Genomic DNA, 22,868 nt, shown 5'->3' on the forward strand with positions numbered 1-22,868 from the left:
AAATAAATAAATGAATAAATAAACTGAGCAGTTATTACCAGTCATGAAAATTAAGTCATTAATTTAAATAATGAATACATATTTTGGTTACTTGACTGAGCAACATAAAGTTTTAGAACCACGAACAACCTTTTAATGCTCATCATGCCTTCAGTGACATTAAATTAAGTCATTAATTTAAATAATGAATACATATTTTGGTTACTTGACTGAGCAACATAAAGTTTTAGAACCACGAACAACCTTTTAATGCTCATCATGCCTTCAGTGACATTTAGTAGACTTTAAAAATTTGATCTGGCCAAAGCCGGTTTGGCTCAGTGGTGGAGTGTTGGTCTGCGGACTGCGGGGTCCCGGGTTCGATTTCAGTCAGGGGCATGTGCATTGGTTGCAACACGTCCCCGGTGGGGGGTGTGCAGGAGGCAGCTGGTCGATGTTTCTCTCTCATCGACGTTTCTAGCTCTCTATATCTCTCCCTTCCTCTCTGTGAAAAAATCGGTGGAATATATATATTTTTTTAAAAAAAAAATTGATCTGGTTTTAGATAATTAGAAAAGCATTTTATTTTAAGAGCAGCATAATTAATATTGATATACCAAATCTATTAATGGTCATAATTTTGCAAAAATATACAAATGCTAACTTTTAAAGTACATAAAAGAATTAAAATGAGTATGTTATACAACATGCATCACAACAAAACTAAATAATTAGGCTGTGATTATGTTAGTGAAATATTGTAAACAGAATTAGCTATTTAGAAGTAGCATTTTCTTATGCTATATTTGGTACTTGCGTATGGTTTTTTGATAAATCATGCTAAAATGATTTAAGAAAAGCATGAAAAATATATTTTCACTGTTTTATTTTGTTTCATTTTACATATTGGGAAAACTCAACCACTTTATTGTGTTTATAAATATTGCATGTAAGGAATGCAAGCACATGTATTCCATAGAAGAACAAGTTAAGAACTGTATGGCATAGATATCCTTGCAAAAGTTAAAAATTTGCAAGTCACTAACCTGTATATTAAGCCATCAAATGAAAGCTCTTTGCAATTTAATTCCATGCCTTTCCACATGTGAACTCCACACTGATAGGTGGGAAAAGCTTACTTTTAACTTTTATTTAGTCTGTTTAGCTGCAGAAACCAAATTATACACAAGGAATAAATAATGAGAATATAGAGTTGTTTTACAGGATCACTTCATACTTGTGATTATTTTTTTCTGCCTAATACTTTAATTGTAACTTCATACTGGGGGATTAAAATGAATATATACACACATTTCATACTTAGTTTTTAAATTTAGTTTGTTTAACCAAATGATTTTCTAAGAAATGAACTTACAATTGAAAAATTTAAATATATACTTTTATATTCATGGGTACGTCTGCACTTGTTTAGATCTGAGACATGGGGCAGTAGATTTGATTAAAATAGGCAATTGTCTGCTACTAAACATATTGTGAATTTCTACTGTCTTTTTCCTTTAATGCAGTAATTCAGTCTTGGTACCAGAAAGCTATGATATGAACTCTTCATCTTGCCAACAACTTCACCACCAATAGCTGCTTCGAGAGGAGAAAGTGGCTTTATAACCGAATGTGACCCACAAAGACCTTTAAAACTTCAGCCAGCCTTGGGGAAATAAAACACAGGCAGCAAACAGGCTTCCCTGAGCTCCTGTGCTCAGCTGGCCCTGTGGGCGGGGTCATCAGTGGTGGGCGGGGCCGAGCGGTCTCATACTCCACCCTCCTGGCCCAGAGCCCACCCCTCTGCGCATGCGCGAGATGCTTCAGTTATGCCACCAACTGCCTGCACTGTGGTGAGGGTCACCTGGCTCGCAATGCTGTTTTTCTTGCTGATCCTCTCAGGCCTAAGCAGGTTGACCTTCGCAGACCATGGTAAGTGGGGGAACCTGCGCCACAGGAGGCCGCCCAGCACAGTGTCCCTGAGGGAGGCCAGTGTCTCCCTTCTTCCTCCAGATCCCAGGGCCAGGCTGGGGGTCCCCAGTCATGCTGTCAGAGCCACCTAGTTTCAGGGTCCTGCTGAGTCCGGTGGTTGGAGGGCTCAGAGCAGGCCTGGGGTAGTTGGCCCTCTTACCTGACTCTGTACTGGCCGGAGAGCGCGCCCTGCTTCTGGGGCGGTGGGGACCTAGAGAGCCTGGAAGGGGTCCTCAGGCCAGCACTGCCTCACCCAGTCAGGGTTGGGGTCAGCGAGTCCCAGGTGTCTCTGGACAGTGGTAGGGCAATACTCTCCCATGAGAGGGGCCTCTTCCTGGAGTCACACAGTGTGTGTGTGTGTGTGTGTGTGTGTGTGTGTGTGTTTTGGGACAGGGAAGTTCAGAGTGACATGATAGAAAAGGGCAAATAAATGAAGATGAAGGATGCTACAGCCTGGAATGCTCACACATGTTTGTGTTACTGCAGACTCTGAGACATCACATCTGCAAATCACAGTGCCACAGAAGCTCGGATCCACCACCAATGATGTCGATGTTTCAGAAGCGAAAGTAATTAAGAATTCACTTTACAAAATATGTTTTATTTTTACTTTTTACTGAACTGCGTGACTCAATTCATGAATACCCTTTGTGAAATTTTGTGTTCTAACTAATGTTTTTAAGAGTCATTTTATCTGAATGAGAGCAATGTTTTTAAATCTTTAATTTATCAAGTGATATATGAACATTATGAAATTATAAAGGTACTCAGTAATGTGACAGGAATCCAAGGATTGCAATATCAGTGGCAGGGCCAGAGAGGAGCATGAATTGCCAACTGAAAAACTATTATACACCGAGGCAGGTTTTACAGACTGAATGGTCTATCTGACTGTCTCACTTTATGGCACTCCCCCCCCAAATTCCAGTGATTATGAGTTTCTAAAAGCTATTACATCGAAAACATAAGTATCCTGAGAGGTTAAAAATCTTAGGAGAGTGTCACAAATACCGGGATAATGGGAACAAAAAGAAAACATGAGTATCCACAAGAACAGCATAAAAAGAAAGGAAAGCATTTAGTACACCCAAACACAGTTAATACACACACTCAACACACCCAACATTATGATGGATAAATTTAAATATTCAGTTCACTAAGCACATTTAACAATTATAAATTTGTAAAACTTGAAATAAAAGCCCTCTGCACATGTAAAATAAAATCTTATAGCACTAGAGGGAGACATTTTCAAATTCATTTTCATAATGAATCCAAAAAATGTTTTCCACTAAGCATAGTACCCTCTAAGTTCATCCATGTTGTTGCAAATGGTAAGATTTCATTCCTTTTAATGTTTGAGTAATATTCCATTACATAGTATGTGCCACATCTTCTTTACCCATTCGTCTAATAATGGAAATTTAGGTTGCCGCCATATCTTGGCTATTATGAATAACGCTACAAAGACAAATACCATATTACTTCATCTATATGTGCGATCTAAAGAACAAAATAAATGAAGAAATTCAACATAAACATAGACTCATAGATACAGAGAACAAACTGATGGTTGTCAGATATAAGGGTGGATGAGGTGAGGCTGGGTGACAATGGTGAAGGTATTAAGAAATACAAATTGGTTCTTACAACATATTTATGGGCATATAAAATACAGCATAAGGAATATAGTCAATAATATCATAGTAACTATGTATGCTGCCAAGTGGGGACCAGACGTATCCAGGGGATCACTTCCTAAATTATATACATATGTAACCACCATGGTGCACATCTGGAGCTAATATAATATTGAATATCAACTTTAATTGAAAACTAATAATTGAGAGAAAAGAGAGAAAAATGTGTTGTTTTTTTCACATGGTGGTGGACAAATCATAAAGATATAAAGAACACTTGAAGAACAAAAATAAATATTTTATTTAATGGACATATTTTAATTGAATGATCCCACTGAATGAATGCACTGGTTTCCCCTTTCTGCTGTTGGTGAGGACTCATTAGACCCCACAGTGTATCCCACATGAGGCTTTTTTAAGGGCAAAGCATCTGGTACAGCAGGAGAAAGAGAATTCAGGCAAATATCAGGATCCAAGAAACACCCACAGTCAGCTCCCCAGGAACCCAATCTCTGCTCCTGAAACATGCTGAGTCTCTGGTTTAGAATAACAGACCTGGGGGGGAGGAAGGGGGAACCTTTGCCTTGAGAGACTACTCCTTAGAAAGCTTCCAGTCACCAGGAAGCCAAGCCAGTCCTGTCTAGATAGCTAGGGAAACACAAGGGAAGCTAACTTTAGCCAGGGAGGTTTGCATTACTAATCTCACAGTCCTTTTTACTAAGAGTCAGACACATTCAGGCTTGGAGGCATCCCCAGAAATAAAGGCAGAACTTTGCTAATCCTGCTGTAAATCAGGTCTGTCTCCACAGTAATTAATGCATATGCTTCTTAAGAATGTGCAGGTGATTCAACAAAATTGACAGGAGCACGTTAAAGAATTAAAAATCAGCCCCACACTAATCAGTTAGGCTCAGTGGATAGAGCATTTTCCTTTGGACTGAAGGTTGCCAGGTTCGATTCTGGTCAACAGCATGTACTTTGGTTGTGGGCACATCTCCAGTAGGGGGTGTGCAAGAGGTACCTGATAGATATTTCTCTCATCGATGTTTCTAACTCTATATCCTTCTGCATTCCTTTCTGTAAAAAATCAATAAAATATATTAATAAAATAAAGAAAATACTTAAAAAAAGAATTAAAAATCAAACAGTATAAAACTCCTTATATGGTCACAATTTAAAATTTATCAGAAAAACTGAAATATGTATTTGATAATTTAAAAACACACATGTACATCATTCATGGATTGAAGAAGATATCATACATTATAATGGATATTAAATAACTGAAGGTCAAGAATGAAAAAGACGCAAATCAAAGTACTTTACTTTGAGTCATGCTCTTGAGATGGTATAGGGAATAATTTATAATTACAAATACCTAAATAGAAAAAAATAATAGTTTTGAAAATTAGAACTTAATATTAATTATAACCCTAAAAATTTAAAGATATAGATAAAATGAAGATGTAGAATTAATGAAAGAGAAAGTTAAGCTAAAATAGTCTGGATCCACAGTGTCAAAAATTTATTTCTGATAAAAATGTAGGATATATTTTGGTAAGGTAGACTAAGGAAAATGGAAAGGAGAGGAAAAATATGTAACATTAGGAATGAGAAATATACAAATTAATGTATGCATATTAATTGTTTTTTTGAAAATAGTTAAATTCATAAAAATATAATAGAGCTGACCTGAGATAAAATGAACAGCCATGATACTTTTTTCCTATTGAGAAACAAATACATATTTAAAGTCATATGACACCACCCCTCCCACAATCCCAGGATAAATTGATTCTATGATAGGATAAAGAAGATGTGGAAATCTTACTACTACTACTATCAACCATACTACTCCACCATAAGAGGAAATACTACCATTTGTGACAACATGAATGGATATTGAGAATACCATGCTAAACAGAATAAGTCAGAAAAAGTTAAGAACCATGTTATTTCACTTATATGTGGGATATAAAAACCAAAAGCAACAAGTGAACAAACAAGAAAAACAAAAACTCATAGAATTAGATAGCACTCTTTATAGTGGTTACCAGAGGGAAGCAGGGTAGAGGAGATAGTAGAGGGTAAAGGGAGTCAAATATATGGTGAGGGAAGATGATTTAACTGTGGATGATTTGACAGCACAATATGAAAATCACATATCATACAAATATACACTTGCAATCTATATCCTATCTCTGTGGTCGGCAAACTGTAGCTCTTTGGCCCCTTGAGTGTGGCTCTTCCACAAAATACCACGGCCTGGGTGAGCTTATTTTGAAGAAGTGGCATTAGAAGAAGTTTAAGTTTAAGAAATTTGGCTCTAAAAAGAAATTTCAATCCTTGTACTGTTGATATTTGGCTCTGTTGATTAATGAGTTTGCCGACCACTGCCCTATCTAATAGAGGGGATATGCTGTGGGATATGCCATCAAGGCCACACAAAGATGGTGGCACTCATAGCCACAAGATGGTGTCTCCCAGTCCCCTCAGTCCCACTGGGCAGCAGGCATGCAGCATGGGTGGGCCTGCCCCCAGAGGGTCTGGCTGCTCCACGCACCTGCCTCCAGAGTCCCCCAATCCTCTCAGCCCCCCAGTCACCCAAGGCCGGCTCAAGGTGCAGGCAAGCATTGGATGTCGACTGCCTAGCCACCCAGGGTGTGATCGAGGTGCAGGTAAGCCTTGGATAGTAGCTGATCAGCTGCCCAGGGCTACCCAAGGTTCAGGTAACCAGAGCTGGCCAAGGCTTGCACTGCCAGCAGTAACAGCAGTAGACGTGTGATGGGGATGTTTCCTTCCCCTGATCACCAGGTCGCCTCCCTCCCCTGTGTGCTCCCAGACTGAGAGGAGGTAGGCTGGGCTGAGGGACCACTCCCCCCTCCAGTAAATGAATTTTCCTGCACTTCTAGTAATCTTATAATCAAATGTCACCCTAATAAGTTTAGTTAAAAGAAGGAACATGTATATAATTATATCAAACTAGAGGCCCAGAGCACAAAATTTGTGCCTAGGTTTGGTTCCTAGGCCTGGCAGGCCTTCTGGGTGCAGGCGGGGGCCTCCCTTTGTTTTGTGCCACACCCTGGTGGTAAGCACATGTCATAGTGAGTGAATTCCCGGTCTCCAGTTGAACTCTCAAGGAGACATTTTGCATATAGCCTTTTATATATATAGACGCAATTTTTTGTACTTCCAAACTCCTATGTATCCTAACTCAGATTAAAAAGTTTAATTGTGCCTTTTTCAGACATAACCACCAACTTTACTATTGTTTTGGAACCTCACATGACTGGTACTTCTTTTGTGCTTGGGTCTTTGATTCAACATTCTATTTTTACAATTTATCTACATAATCATATAATTTTAAAATCTGCATAGTATACTAAAAGTCAAAATATTAACCTGGTAGTGAAATGATTTACAGTTTGTAACTGTAAGGAATCAATTAGCACCAAAGGAACAAGTGTCTTGTTGATATATGCTTTCATCTGCATATTTGTAGTGGAAAAATAATGGTTTATAGAGTAAGTACACATTGTATTTATAGAAATCGGGTAGTGTACTTAAATACTTATAGTGCTTTTTAAACTTCATTTTTATTGATTACACTGTTATAAATATTGCCCTCCCCTCCACTTTATTCCCCCTGCTACCTAGCCCCACACTTTGGTTTGTTGTCTGTGTTTAGGGTTTAGGCAAATATATTTTTTGGCTAAGACTTTCACGTTCTTTCATGTAGTTCCCCCTCTCCCAACTGCCTTTCTGTTTCCTATATCCATGTCTCTGTTTCTGTTTTGCTCATCAATTTATTTTGTTCGTTAGATTCTACATATTAGTGAGATCATATGGTATTTGTCTTTCACTGACTGGCTTGCTTAACTTAGCATAATAATCTCTAGGTTCATCCATGCTGTTGCAAAAGGTAAGAGGTCCTACTGTCACCTAGCATTCCATTGTGTAAATGTACTACCGATTTTTATCCACTTGTCTACTGATGGATATTAGGACTATTTTCATAACTTGGTTATTCTATATAAAAAAAGTGGTAATATGCAAATTCACCATCACTCCAACATACAAGATGGTCACCCCATGTGGTCAAAGATGGCCGGTCCCATGTGGACACTAGGTGGCTGCCACAAGTCTGCCAGCAGGGGAGGGCAGTTGTGGGTGATCAGGCCAGCAGGAAAGGGCAGTTGGGAGGAACCAGGCCTGCAAGGGAGGGCATTTGTTGGTGATCAAGCCTACAAGGGAGGGCAGTTAGGGGTGACTGGACTGGCAGAGGAGGGCAGTTGGATGTGACCAGGCCTGTAGGCAAAAGCAATTGGGGAGGATCAAGCCTATAGGAGAGAGCAGTTAGGGGGGACCAAGCCTGCAGGGGAGGGCAATTGCTAATTGGAGCCTGAGAGGGAGGCTGAGATTGTAAATCATCATCTTGGCTGATCCCTTAGGTTCTCCCCCCAGTTGTATAGTGTTGGAAAGGCAAGACAATGGATTTTATTTTATTTTTATTGTTTTTGTTTTTTTGTCTGCCCTTGTTCCTTTTTAGGCTTTTTTTTTTTTTACATTTACAGAGAGAAGAGCGACTGGCCCATTCCTCTAAAAGAGAATGTAGCCAGTCTTCTCTTGAGTGACTGGACTGTGATTATTAATATATTTATAATTATTACTGAAAGGGCTTTATTATAAATTTTTTATTTTAGTTATATATATTTATTATATTTTAATAACTTTCAGATTTTAAAGCCAATTATTACTTAAAGTATTTTCTTGACCAATTTTGTACTTTCTTATGTTAATTTCAAGGATATTATATTGGTCTAATTTAGTTCCAAAATATTTCTTTTTAGGGAAAGAGTAGATCTTTTTGACACAAAGCTCAATTAAATTCTTGAAATATTGCATTCAGAAAAGCTGTCAAATATATTTAAATTTAATGATTATTAAAACTTAATTATATATAAATGTATTTTTAAATATTATTAATATTTAATTAAATATTTAATCTTGGCCACAGAATTAATTATTTTTAATTTGCCCAGTAAGTTTTTATATTTTAATAATTCTTCAATTTACTTTGAATTGTAGAAAAAATGCCTACCACCTGGTCCAGAATGTGGCCACTGCTTTACAGCATACAGTGGCAGGGTATGAATCTCTAAGAACACCACTTCCTCCCCCTGTGCCACCTCACATTTTCATATCTCACATTCCCAGGGCTGTGCTGCTAGGATTTGTGTCATCACAGGCAGGCTCGGAATTAGCTGGCCTTTGTTTAAATTTCATAAATTTTGTACTTTCAAATTAATCTCAGAATCTTAAAATGTTAATGCAGCACAGCAAAATCATAAATCATAGAAGAGCAAATTAAAGTTACATAGCCACTTTCTGAAGTGACATATAGACAGAAATCTAATGGAGGGAAAGAAAATGTCTTTAAGATAAAGATTTTTTTTGTAGTTGTTGGGATTCCTTTAATCCTTTATATGGTTCATCCATGTAAATGCCCCACATGGGGCGCCAGTTGCCAGTGGACTCCATTTTGCTCTGGCCTTGTGATCCCTTTTATTCAGGTTTGGGATCCACCCATAGCCCTTAGGCAAGCAATTTCCAGTAAAAGGCAAACTATCTTATCCTTAAGGATTTACATTAGATTAAAAGGTGGAAGTTGCTTCAGCTACCTTGTCTCAACTAGAAGGTGGGTGTGTAGCTCTGACCCTTGCCAGAGCCTCAAGGTTGACCAGCCTTCCGGGTTCCTTATTCACACCTCTCTGCTAGTGAAGGCAATGGGCAGCTTCCAACAAGTCCACTCCAAACAGCTTGAGCTTTCAGCAAAAATAAAATAGGAAGCTGCTTTCTCTTTTGGCCGAGCACCTGCATCCAGCTGTAAAGGCTAAATGGTTGAGAGCAAAACCTTTCTTATTATCTGAGTCACCCCAATCATGGGTAAGCTTGTTCTGCTCTGCCTCAAACCCTAGCTCATAATTAGGAGGTAAATCTTTAGCGGGTGGGCTTTTGACTGTGGTTGCAGTAGCAGTGGGCAGAGGAGGAGGTAGCGCTGAGGGAGGAAGAGGTGTTTTTAGAGATTCACACCCTGCCACTGTATGTTGTAAAGCCATGGCCACACCCTGCTTAGAGATTCTTAAACTCTCCTGCTCTGGATCAAGGCAATCATGAATGAAAGACTATAGTGTGAACGTAGGAATCGGAATCTTTTCTGGACCTTCTGCTATGTATCAGTCACACAACTGCTTTCCAACCAAGGGCAAGTTTCATTACCAAAACTTAAGAAATCAAGAATTTGACTACGCTTAACAGAGCATCCTCGAGCTTTGAGCATAGTTTTAAGCATTTTAGAGTAGAGATCTCTTTCCTGAGACTCTGAATATCCCATGTTTTACACCCAGTTTTTACCTTACACTCTTTACCTTATTACTTCTTGAGGTTGTGTGCACACTCCTACACTGTTCCCCTCACCTGGCTGAGAGTTCTCTATATTCAGGTGCGTGGATCTGGGCACCAGATATAGTACCGTATTTTTCGGACCATAAGACGCACTTTTTTCCCCCCAGAAGTGGGGGGGAAAAGTCCCTGCGTCTTATGGTCCAAATATAGCCTACACATATACTGTAAAAAAAAAGTTTTTTTACTTGCCAGGCTCTGTGTGGTCTCTGTGTGCTTGCCCGGTTCTAAAATGGTTCTAAATGCTGCTGTTTACTTTACAGGGTTGATTACATGTGTTTATGACTGTGATGTTGGGTTTTAATGCACATAAAATATTTTAGGACACTATTTGTTTCAGAATCTTTTTTTCTTCATTTCCCTTCTCTAAAAACTGGTGCATCTTATGGTCCGGTGCGTCTTATGGTCTGAAAAATACGGTATTTTTCTAATGGACCATGACCAGTGCAGCTAAAGAGCTGATAGGAGTCCTGAGTAGGGGCAATAGGGGACTGAGAAAATGAAAGAGACAGACACAGAGACAGTAGGAAAATCTGGGATCAGGTGGGACAGCTGGCCCTCTAATGTAGGGATAGTGAACCAGAGCCGATGCAGCATGTTTATCTTATACAATTTTATATAATTCCAGGAAGTTTTACTAGAGTTTAAAACAAAGTAAATTATGTGAAATCATGGTTAAAAATTAAGCTATAATTTTTCATTCTTTGTAATCGTCACTCCTGGCTAAACCCAGACAATTACATCCATTCCTTGTGCCGCTGAACTTGGATAAGTTAACCCACATTCTGGCACCTGAGGTAAGGGTCAGGCAGACAACGTACTTGCCTCTAGCATGGTCTGTTTCCAGGACATGGCTCTGCCAACTCCACTGGACTCAGCTGACAATAATTAAAAAATGCTCCCAAGCACTCTACAATATCCCAAGAAAACAGAAACAGTAATCAAAGGATATACCGTTTCCCCGAAAATAAGACAGTGTCTTATACTAATTTTTGCTCCCAAAGATGTGCTAGGTCTTATTTTCAGGGGATGTCTTATTTTTCCATGAAAAGAATACGGTACACATTTATTGTTAAATGAAAATAAAGGAAATTTATTACCTGTATACGGTACGGTAGTACGGTAGTTGTAAACACAAACCAGACAAATTGTGAATCCTACAGTATCAAGAATTTACTCATTTATTCAATGACAATCAGGTCATCATCTTCTGGAACATCATCATAACAATCCAATTCCTGAATTTCCTGGTGAATTTCTTGTGACTTCATTTCTTTCAGAATCAGTGGACCAAATCTCTCATGTTTAGCTTAGGGGGGGGGGGGGGACTTATTTTAAGGGGGATGCCTTATATTTCACTCAGAAGGAAACCTGTAAGTAAGTCTCATTTTCGGAGGATGTCTTATTTTCGGGGAAACACGGTATGCACCCCTCTGTTCATAACAACACAATTTATAATAGCTGATATTTGGAAAGAGCCTAAGTGCCCATCAGCAGATGAGTGGATTAGAAAACTGTGGTACATCTACACAATGGAATACTACACTGCTGTAAAAAGGAAGACATTTTTACCATTTGCAACATCATGGATGGAACTAGAGAGCATTATGCTAAACTAAATAAGCCAGTCAGAGAAGAATAAATATCACATGATCTCACTCATTTGTGGAATATAATGAATAACATAAACTGATGAGCAAAAATAGAGCCAGAGTCATAGAAACATCGAACAGATTGTCCAACCTATTGGAGAAGGTGGGGAGTAAGGTGATAAGAGATCAACCAAAGGACATCTATGAATGCATGCATATTAGCATAACCAATGGACACAGATGGGGAGGGGCAGGTGAGGGCATGTGATGGGGGGGGGCATGGCTGGGGTATGGTCAATGGGAAGGAAAGGAAACTTATGTAAGACTTTAAACAAATACTTTAAATTAAAAAAAAAAGTATGGCTTTGGTTTGAAGTATTTCACATTTTTAATTATTACTTTCTCTCTGAATACTTTGCTGCAGGTCATTTATGCCATCCAAATTAACAGGAAAACATACACTCTCCATCTTAAAAAACAGTACGTAGCCATTCTTTTTTTCATATAGTTTTTAGTTTCTTAAATTTGTATAGCCACTACCCTAAATTAGGACTAAACAAAAGGATGACTATCTCATTTATTTAACACTAGAGGCCCAGTGCACTAAATCTGTGCATGGGGAGGATCCCTAGACCTGGCTTATAATCAGGGCTGATCTGTGGGGTGATGGTTGCAGTGATTGGGGGCCCCTTCTGGCACCCAAGTTGGCCGGCCTGGCACTGCCCTCTTGCTGGTCCTGCACCCTGCTGCCACTGCTGGTCACCTCCCTCTTTTAGGGCAATCACAGGGCCCCCACTGGCACCAGCCTTGTCTGGTGTGGGTCCTACTTGCTTGGGGAAGCTCTTGAATTGAACATCTGTCCCCTGTTGGTCAGTGTGTGTCAGGCAGCTGACCCATCCCTGCCACTGCCACTGCTTACCATCTATGCAGTGCTGACCTCCCTCCCCTGCCACTGCTGGCCTCCCTCTGCAGGCAACATGCTTTGGGCGTGATGGCTTGGCTGGCCTGGACCTCCCTCTGCAGAACAATTGGTGGCTGGCTGCACACCTGTCACAGAGTTGCTGCTGGTGGGCCCTCCCCTGTGAGGGACTGTTTGCCTACCTGATCACCTGCCCCTAACTGCTTACCTGTTTACCTTATCACCCCTAATTGTTTGCTGGAGATTGGGCCACCCCTATCAGGGGCCTTCTATCTACCTAATTGCTCCTAACTACTTGCCTGCCTGCCTGATTGCCTCTAACAGCTTGCTTGGGGGAAGAGCTAACCCAGGGAGGGGCCATCTGCCTACTTAATTGCTCTCGACGTCTTGCCTGCCTATCTGATCACCCTTAACACTGGTCTACCTACCTTATCACTCTAACCACTCTGCCTTCCTGCCTGATCACCCCTAACTACTTGCTAGTGGGTGGGGCCAGCCCAGCAAGGGACGATGGTGGTTCTGGTCTCTGGTCGTTCTAGTCATCACGCTTATGGTGGTTAGCCTTTTATTGTATAGGATGTTTAGTTTTGTCTGTCTTCATATTATTTCACATATTTGTATGATTTTAAGAACTTTCCTTGACATTCTAGAATATATTTTTTCTCATTTTGTATGTATTTTTAATGTATTAAGTATTCAATTTTCTATCTTCACTCTAGGAAATCAATATTAATAACTTTTTGTATATTTTCCCCAATTTTATACCTATATTTCATTCTTCTATTAAATAAAAACCTAATCAAAATTTTGTTTTTACAAAAGTGGAAATGGGGTATTACTACTCGCCAGTCCTATTGATTAATGGTGCTTATTTCATTGCTCTTTATGAATTTCATAACTCATCCTTCTATAGATAACATTTAACAATATGTAATATTGATAGTAATGAAGTTAATTCCAGAAATTTTCATTTGTTTATTAAATCCTGCAGTAGACATTATTGTATCTATATTTTTATATAATATAGATTTTGTTTCCTAGCATTGATATTAAAAAATAGGTTTCTGGGTCAAAAAGTGTGATAATAATGACAATAGAGATGATATTAACAAAAACAACAAAAGTAACAGGCACTTATTGAACACATACCATTAACAGGGCACATTTATCAGCAATTTGCATGTAGTAACTGATTTAATATTCACATTTTATAGTATATTAAGATTTTGAGAGACATTGCCAGTGTCTTTCTGAAAAGATGATAGCAATTTAGATTTCCAAAAGCCTGCATGATGTACTAAAATATTTGATTTAATCTTAACATCAGTTTGTATTTCCCTAAATAACTACTCTGAACATTTAATGGTTATTTGCATTTCTCTGTATGAGGCTTGCCTGTTCATATACTAGTATTTTTCTCATTATTTATTATTCAAATACACTATTTTGTAGAGCAGTTTTAGGTTTATAGCAAAAGCAAAATTGACTGGAATACACAGGGATTTCCCATAAGCTCCTTACCACACATATGTGTAGCATCCTTCATTATCAATGATGCCCATCAAAATGATATCTATCCTATCTAATAAAAGGGTAATTTGCAAATTGACCATCATTCCAACACACAAGAAGGCTGTCCCCATGTGGACATAATATGGCCACCACAAGATGGCCAGCAGGGGAGGGCAGTTGTGGGAGATCAGGCCAGCAGAGGAGGGCAGTTGGGAGGGACTAGGCCTGCAAGAGAGGGCAGAAAGGGGAAATCAGGTCTACAGGGAAGGGCAGTTAGGAGGGACCAGGCTTGCAAAGAAGGGCAGAGAGGGGTGACCTGTCTGGCAGAGGAGGGCAGTTAAGGGGAAATAGGCCTATAGCGGAGGGCAGTTGGGAGGGACCCAGGTCTGCAGGGGAGGGCAGTTGGAGGGGATCAGGCCTGCAGGGGAGGGCAATTGGGGGCAACCAGGCTGGCAGGGAAGGGTTGTTAGGGGTGACTAGATCAGCAGGGGAGGGCAGTTAGGGGCAACTGGGCTGATAGGGGAGCAGTTAGGTGTGATCAGGCAGGCAGTGGAGTGGTTAAGGGGTGATCAGGCTGACAGGCAGAAGATGTTAGGGACAATCAAGCAGGCAGGCAGGTGAATGGTTGGGAGCCAACAGCCCCGATTGTCCCAGGCTGAGGGACACCCTTTTCTCCAACTCCCCATGCACAAATTTTATGCACTGGATCTCCATTATATATATGCCTAAGCAACTGTTACAACTGAACAATTGGAATGACTGGTCATCCTGTCACTGTGATGAGCACTGACCATCAGGGGCAGACATTCAGCACAGGAGCTGTCCCCTGGTGGTCAGTACACTCCCACAGCCAACCTCCCACTGTCAGCCAAATGCCCCCTGTCTTATCCTCCAGCCAGCAAACCTACCACAGTCCCTCCCCTGGCTGGCAAGTTCAATCTGGCAGGCCTCATTCTGCAACCCCCATCCAGTGCCTGGCAGGCCCCATACAGCACCTGGTAGACGTGGCCCCAATTGGGAATAGGTGATATGACCCCTATAGGCCCTGATTGCTGGACAGGCCTAGAGACCCCACCTGTGTATGCATTTCATGCACTGGGTTCTAAGTTACACTAATAAAAGAGAAACAAGCAAATTGACCATCACTCTGCTACACTCACCAGCCAATCAGGAGCAATTATTTAAATTAACCCAACATAGATGACCACAGAGCTGGAGTGAGCAGGAAGCCAGGGTTGCCACTGCGATGGAGGAAGCCAAGCTTTCCACCCAGCCTGGCCGACCCTGGCCTCTGCTCAAGGCTACAAAGTTTTAATTATAGAAGATAAATAAATCCCAGATACCTGCTTCCAGCTGGCCCTGGCCTCAGTTTTAGGAGGCACTGAAAAAGAAAAGAAAAGAAAAAGAAAAGAAAAGAAAAAAGGAAAGAAAAGAAAAGAAAAGAAAAAGGAAAAGTAAAGGAAAGAAAAGAAAAGATAAAAAGGAGCGACTGGGAGCCTGGATCACCTGGGGTCATGGCCTGCCTGAAAATAGCCCTTAGCTCCATACCTAGGCTGGCCACACTCCATGGAGTGAGGGTTCCTGCTAGGGGGCTTGGCCAGCCTGCAAATAGCCATCACCCCTTCAGCCAGGCTGGCTAGGCATCCCAGTGGGGACCCCCATCCGGAAAGGGCTGTGGCCATGCCACCCAGGCAGGGACTCTCATTCCATGGGTGCATGGCCTGCCTTCAAACCACCACAGGCCCCTTGCCTAACCCTCCCTAGGCCTCAAGGGAACCCCCATCCTGATCTGGGCAAACCCATACACCAGACCTCTATCTATACTATTATTACCCAATAATAAAAGGGTAATATGCTAATTAGATTGGGAGACCTTCCAGGAGACCTTCCTGATGTTCTTCTGGACAAAGCCATGGTGGTGGGGATGAGGTAGAGGCAGTTAGAGTCCAAAAAGGAAAGGCAGTTGTGGGTGATCAGTCCAGGATGGGACGGCAGTTGTGGGCAATCAGGCTGGTAGAGGGTGGGATCATTGGGGTTAAGCAGACCAGCAGGGGCGGGCCAGTTGGGACAAGCAGGCTGTCAGTGGGGGTCAGTTGGAGGTGATCAGGATAGTGGAGGGGGAACTTTGGAGTGAGCAGGCTAGCAGGGAGGCTGTTGGGGGTAAGCAGGCCAGTGGGGAAGGGAGGTAGGGGTGAGTAGGCCAGTAGGGGGGCAATTGGGGCAAGCAGACCTACAGCGGAGGCAGTTGGGGGTGAGCACACTGGTACAGAAGGCCATTGGGGATGATTAGGCTGGCAGGGAGGCATTTGGGGGTGAGCAGGCTGGCATGTTGGGGAGTAAGTTGGGGGAAAGCAGGCTGGTAGGCAGGCAGGTGAGTGGTTAGGAGCCAGCAATCTCAGATTGCAAGAGGGATGTCCGACTGCTGGTTTAGGCCCAATCCCTATAAACCAGCATTAGGACGTCCTTCAAGGGGGGCAATTGGGGCAAGCAGACCTACAGCGGAGGCAGTTGGGGGTGAGCACACTGGTACAGAAGGCCATTGGGGATGATTAGGCTGGCAGGGAGGCATTTGGGGGTGATTGGAGGGGGTGTAGGCTGGGCTGAGGGACACCACCACCCCTGTGCATGAATTTCATGCACTGGGACTCTAGTTTATAATAATAAAAGGGCAATATGCTAATTAGATCAGAAATCATTCCGGACATTGTTCCACATGAAGCCAGGGCCAGAGGGATGTTTGGGTCTTGGGTGCGTGCCAATGGCCAGAGGGAAACATGGGTCCCAGGTGCCAGAGGGTAGCTGGTATTGGCAGCTGGGGGAAGAAGGCCTACACTTGCATACATTTCATGCTCCAGGCCTCTAGTATTGTTGTAATTGATTATGCTGAACCCACACATCATTATAACCCAAAGTCCATAATTTATATTAGGTCAATATTTTTATTCCTTTTTATTCCTTTATATTTTAAATTAATTTATTTATTGTCTAAAGTTTTACATATGTCTCCTTTTTCCCCAATTGAGCCTCCATCCCCAGCTATTCCCAAACCTGACAAGCCCCTACTTCTCCAGTGTCTGTATCCATTGATTATGCTCATATGCATGCATACAAGTCCTTTGGTTGCTCTCTAAACTCCCCTCCTAACATTTGTCTCTGGATCTGTCCTTGTTCATCAAATTATGTTGATCATTGTATCCCACATTTGAGTGAGATCATGTGATATTTACCTTTTTCTGACTGCCTTATTTCACTTAGCTCAATGCTCTCCAGTTCCATCCATGCTGTTGCAAATGGTAAAAGTTTATTCTTATTTTATAGCAGCATAGTATTCCCTCCTGTAGATGTACCACAGTTTCTGAATCCATCCATCTACTGATGGGCACTTAGGCTGTATCAAAATCTTAGCTATTGTAAATTGTGCTGCTATGAATATAGGATTTCATATGTTCTTTCTGATTGGTATTTCTGGTTTCTTGGGATATAATCCTAGAAGTGGGATTACTGGGTCCAATGGGAGTTCCATTTTTAACTTTTTCAGGAAGCACTATACTGTCTTCCATAATGGCTGTACCTGTCTGCATTCTTACCAGCAGTGCAGGAGGTTTTCTCCACATCCTTGACAGCACTTGTCATTTGTTGTTTTGTTAGTGACAGTCATTCTGACAGGTGTGAGGTGGTACCTCATTGCTATTTTGATTTGCATCTCTTGGATGATCAGTGACTTTGAGCATGTTTTCATCTGTCCCTGGGCCTTCTGTATGTTCTCTTTCCATAAGTGTCTATTTAGATCCTTTGCTCATTTTTTGATTGGATCATTTATCTTCCTTTTGTTAAGTTGTATGAGTTCTCTACAAATTTTGGAGATTAAACCCTTATTGGAAATATCATTGGCAAATATGTTCTTCCATGCACTGGGATTTCTTGTTTTGTTGATGGTTTCTTTTGCTGTGCAGAAGCTTTTTATTTTTATGTACTTCCATTTGTTTATTTTCTCATTGCCCAAGGAGCTGTGAGATATTGCTATGACCTATGTCTATTATTATTGCTTCCTATGGAGTTTTGTAGGATTTTTATTGTGTCCTATCTTACATTCAAGTCCTTTAGCCATTTTGAGTTTGTTTTTTTGTATGGTGTAAGTTGCTAATCTAGTTTCATTTTTTTTTTTTTTTTTCATGAATCTGACCAAATTTCCCAGCACTATTTATTAAAGAGACTGTTTTGATGCCATTGTATGCTCTTGTCCCCTTTGTGAAATATTAATTGAATATAATGGCTTGTGTCAATTTCTGGGTTCTCTGTTCTGTTCAACTGGTCTATGTGTCTGTTCTTCGGCAAGTACCAGGCAGTTTTGAGAACCTTGACTTGGAAATATAGCTTGCTATCTGGTATTGTGATCCCTCCAAATTTTTTATTCTGTCTCAGAATTGCTGTGGCTAATTGGGGTCTTTTTTTTTTTTATTCCAGGTGAACTTTTGGAGAGTTTATTTTAGGTCTTTGAAATATGCCATTGGTAATTTAATGGGAAGTGTATTGAATTTATAAATTGCTTTGAATAGTATGGACATTTTAATGATGTTTATTTTACCAATCCATGAACATGGTTTGTTCTTCCATTTATTTATGTCTTCCTCTATTTCTTTTTTCAATGTCCTGTAGTTTTCTGAGTATAGGTCTTTTAAGTCCTTAGTTAAATTTATTCCTAGGTATCTTAATTTTTTTTAGTTCAATGGTAAATGGGATTTATTTTTTTTTCTTCATTTTCCTTTCTGTGAGTTCATTATTGGAGTATACAGAGATTTTAATTTTGTATCCTGCGACATTGTCAAATGTATTTGTTAGGTCTAGTAGTTTTTATATTTTTATTTTTATGTAGTCTTTGGGGTTTTCTATGTATATAATATCATGTCATCTGTGAATAAGGACAGTTTTACTTCTTTCCAATTTGTATACCTTTTATTGTATTTCTACTTGTTTGATGTCAGTGTTTAGCACTTCCAATACTTTATCAAACAGGAGTTGTGAAAGCTCTTGTCTTGTTCCTGTCCTTAGGGGAAATGAGTTTATTTTTTCACATTGAGTATGATGTTGGCTATAGGTTTGTCATAATAGGGCTTTTGTATGTTGAAGTATGATCTCTCTATTCCCACTTGGCTGAGACATTTTATCAAGAAAGGGTGTTGGGCCAAAACTGGTTTGGCTCAGTGGTAGAGCATCAGTCTGTGGACTGAAAGGGCACAGGTTCGATTCCGGTCAAGGGCATGTACATTGGTTGCGGGCACATCCCGGTAGGGGGTGTGCAAGAGGCAGCTGGTCGATGTTTCTCTCTCATCGACGTTTCTAGCTCTCTATTCCTCTCTCTTCCTCTCTGTAAAAAATCAATAAAATATATTTTTTAAAAAAAGAAAGGGTGTTGGATTTTGTCAAATGCTTTTCGTGCATCAATGGATATTATTATGTGTTTTTTGTTTCTCAGTTTGTTTATGTGATGTAACACATTTATTGATTTGTGGATATTGTACTAGCCTTGCATCCCTGGAATAAATCCCACTTGGTCATAGAGTATGATCTTTCTAATGTAATGCTAAAACCGATTTGGTAGAATTTTGTTGAGGATTTTAGCATCTATGCTCATCAAGGATATTGGTAGTTCTCTTTTTTTGTGGTGTCTTTATCTGGTTTTGGGATTAGGGTAATGCTAGTTTCATAGAAAGAGCTTGGAAGTATGCCTTCCTCTTGAATTTTTGGGAATAGTCTGAGGATGATAGGTTTTAGTTCTACTTTGAATGCTTGGAAGAATTTCCCTGTAAAGACATCCAGACCAGGACTTTTGTTTGCTGGAAGATTTTTTATTGCTATTTCAATTTCTTGTGTAATTATTGGCCTATTCAGGTTTTTTGATTCTTCTTGTTTGAGTTTTGGGAGCTTGAATTTTTGAATGAATATGTCCTATTTCATCTAAGTTGTTCATTTTGTTGGAATAGAGTTGTTCATAGTCTTTTTTCATAATCATTTGTATTTCTATGATATTGGTTGTTACTTCACCGCTTTAATTTCTGATTTTTTTTCCTTCACTGCATTTATTTATGCGTTGGAAATGGAAAGATTCACATACACACTAACAATAAAATCCTGTGGCAGAGCTAACTGTGAATGCACTGCCATGAACCTTCACCGTTCATGGATGAAGTATGCAGCTAGTCTAAGCTGAAGTGGAAGTCTTTTTTGAGGGACCTGGGCCAGGGCAGGTGAGGGGAATGATGGAGGAGGCCAGCAGGAAAGGCTTTATGTGCCCGTGGCTGATGTTTGCCTGAAGTCCAGTGGGAATCAACAAGGTGGCAGCCATCATACAATAATTAGCTGTGACACACTGTCTCTGTATGAGCATTCACTAAGCTGTGAGGTTTGAGAGCTGGAATATTCAATAAATTTTGTACAACTGGATTTTTCTATCTCTTAACCTCTGTTATCCTCCATTGTGTGCCCATATTCCATGTATGAGAGATTCTCCCAGTAGTCATAACAAATCACAAGAAATTGCCTGTTCGAATTGTTTATTCTTGCTCATGTGGGATGAAGGTCCTGAGGCCCCAGGATCTTAGGAGGTTGGAGAGTTGTCCAGTGTGCTGGGTTTTTCCCCCATTTCCATCCAGCTACGAAATCTTTCAGTCTCATATTCATATTCTGTTAACTAACAGTGAGCTGAGTTATATCTTCCAACTATGATGCTCCATGGTTCTCATCAAATAGAAGTAATATTTAAAGGTGCTTTGTAAATAATCATGACTCCCAAGATTACACTGCAGAGCCTCTGTGGCAGCTTGTCTTTTCTTAGCATCTCAGTGTCCCATCTTCATGTTAAAGACCTGAAGGGAAATTCAAGTGTATGTGGAGCAGGTGAAAGGTCTTTATTTTTTGTGTTATTTTAAACTATATTTTTATTGATTTCAGAGAGGAAGGGAGAGGAAGAGATAGAAACATCAGTGGTGAGAGAGAACCATTGGTTGGCTGCTTCCTGCACCCAGGCATGTGCCCTGTCCGGGAATTGAACCGTGACCTCCTTGTTTGTAGGTTGATGCTCAATGAAAGGCCTTTGCTTTATTTTTTGTTCACTTCATTGCTTGCTTTTTCATGACCAAAAGGCACCAAAAAGTTGTCAGTTTGATTCTTGGTCAGGATACGTACCAGGGTTGCAGGCTCAGTCCCCAGCCTACAAGAGTAGGCTGATTGATGTTTTGCTTTTGTTAATTTGGGTCCTCTTTGCTTCTTGGTGAGCCTGGCTAGAGTTTCATCAATCTTGTTTAGCCTTTCAAAGAGCCAACTCTTGGTTGTTGACCTTTTGTATTTATTTATTTATTTATTTATTTATTTATTTATTTATTTATTGGTCTCTGTGACGTTTATATCTGCTCCGATCTTTATTATCTCCTTCATTTTGCTTATGCTGGGCTTTTCCTGTTGCTCTATTTCTCTTTGAGCTGTAGAGTTAGATATTTTATTACCATTGATTCTTATTTTTTAAGATAGGCCTGTAGAGCTTTAAACTTTCCTCTCAAGACTGCTTTCACCGTGTCCCATAGATTTTGTATTGTGTTTTCATTGTCATTTGTTGCCAAGATGCTTTGTTTCTTATTTGATCTCTTCTAGTAGCACAGTATTTGTTTCAGAGCATGCTCTTTAGCCTCCAGTTGTTTGATTTTTTTATTGTGGTTGATTTCTAGTTTTATGCCACTGGGAAGATGCTTGATATGATTTATATCTTCTTGAATTTGATGAGACTTTGCCTGTGTCCCAATAGTGGTCTATCTTTGAAAATAACTCATGTGCACTTGAGAAGAATGTATGTTCTGTGGCTTTGGGGTGAAATGTTCCGAAGATGTCTATTAATTCCATCTGTTCTAGTGAGTCATTTAGGATTGATGTTTCTTTGCTGATTATTTGTTTAGAGGATTTGTCTTAGTGGGGTATTAAAGTCCCCTAATATAAGTCTATTGCTGTGAACCTCTCCCTTGATATCCCCAGAAATTTTTTTTTTAATGTATTTGTATGCTCATGTCTTGGATGCATATATATTTATATCTTGTTGGATTGCTCCTTTTAGAATTATGAAGTGGCCTTCCTTATCTCTTGTTATGGCCTTCACTTCGAGGTATAAATTGTGAGCTATAAATATTGCTACCTCAGCTTTTTTTTTTTTTTTTTTTCATTTCCAATCACTTGAAAAACCTTTTCCATCCCTTCACCATCAGTCTGTATGAGTCCTTTGTTCTGAGGTAGTTTTTCCTGTAGACAGCAGATATATGGGTCATGTTTTCTTATCCAGTTAGCTACCGTATGTCTTTTGATTGGGGCATTTAATCCATTTGCATTTGATATTATTGATAGGTACTTGTCTGTCACCATTTTTATTCTTTATGCCTGTGTTCCTTCTTTCTTTCCTATTTTTATTTTTTATAGCAGACCATTTAGCATTTCTTGCATTGCTGATTTTGTGATAATAATCTCCCTTAGTTCTTCTTTGTCAGTGAAGCTCCCGATTTCTGTTTGATAGCCTTGCTGGATACAGTTTTCTTGGATTTATATTCTTCCTTTGCATAACTTTGTATATTTCATTCTATTCCCTTCTGTTCTGATGGGTTTCTGTTGAGAAATCAGTCTCAATAGTCTGATGGGTGATCATTTGTAGGTAACTTTCTGTGTCTCTCTGGAAGTCTTTTACATTTTTACTTTGTCATTGGTGTTTTTCAATTTAATTATAATGTGTCTTGGTGTTGGACTTTTGGGGTTCATCTTGTT

At 40.0% G+C, this 22,868-nt stretch overlaps 1 protein-coding gene across 5 annotated transcripts in view; it reads left to right on the forward strand.

Moving 5' to 3' along the window:
• The first annotated feature begins 1,790 nt into the window (after window positions 1-1,790).
• LOC311620389 (A disintegrin and metallopeptidase domain 3-like) overlaps window positions 1,791-22,868 on the forward strand; it is a 114,392-nt gene continuing 93,314 nt past the window's right edge. For 4 of the 5 annotated variants that reach the window (XM_084879732.1, XM_084879731.1, XM_084879734.1 and 1 more), the window contains exons 1-3: window positions 1,791-1,911; window positions 2,437-2,519; window positions 12,069-12,124. In XM_084879732.1, coding sequence (XP_084735858.1) covers window positions 1,809-1,911; window positions 2,437-2,519; window positions 12,069-12,124 — 242 coding nt within the window. In that variant the 5' untranslated portion in view covers window positions 1,791-1,808. Of the gene's footprint in view, window positions 1,912-2,436; window positions 2,520-12,068; window positions 12,125-22,868 lie in introns of those variants that run through there. The other variant, XM_084879735.1, reaches the window with a different exon arrangement.

The sequence above is a fragment of the Pipistrellus hanaki genome, assembly GCF_964339955.1.
Source record: "Pipistrellus hanaki genome assembly, chromosome: 3".
NCBI lineage: Eukaryota > Metazoa > Chordata > Mammalia > Chiroptera > Vespertilionidae > Pipistrellus > Pipistrellus hanaki.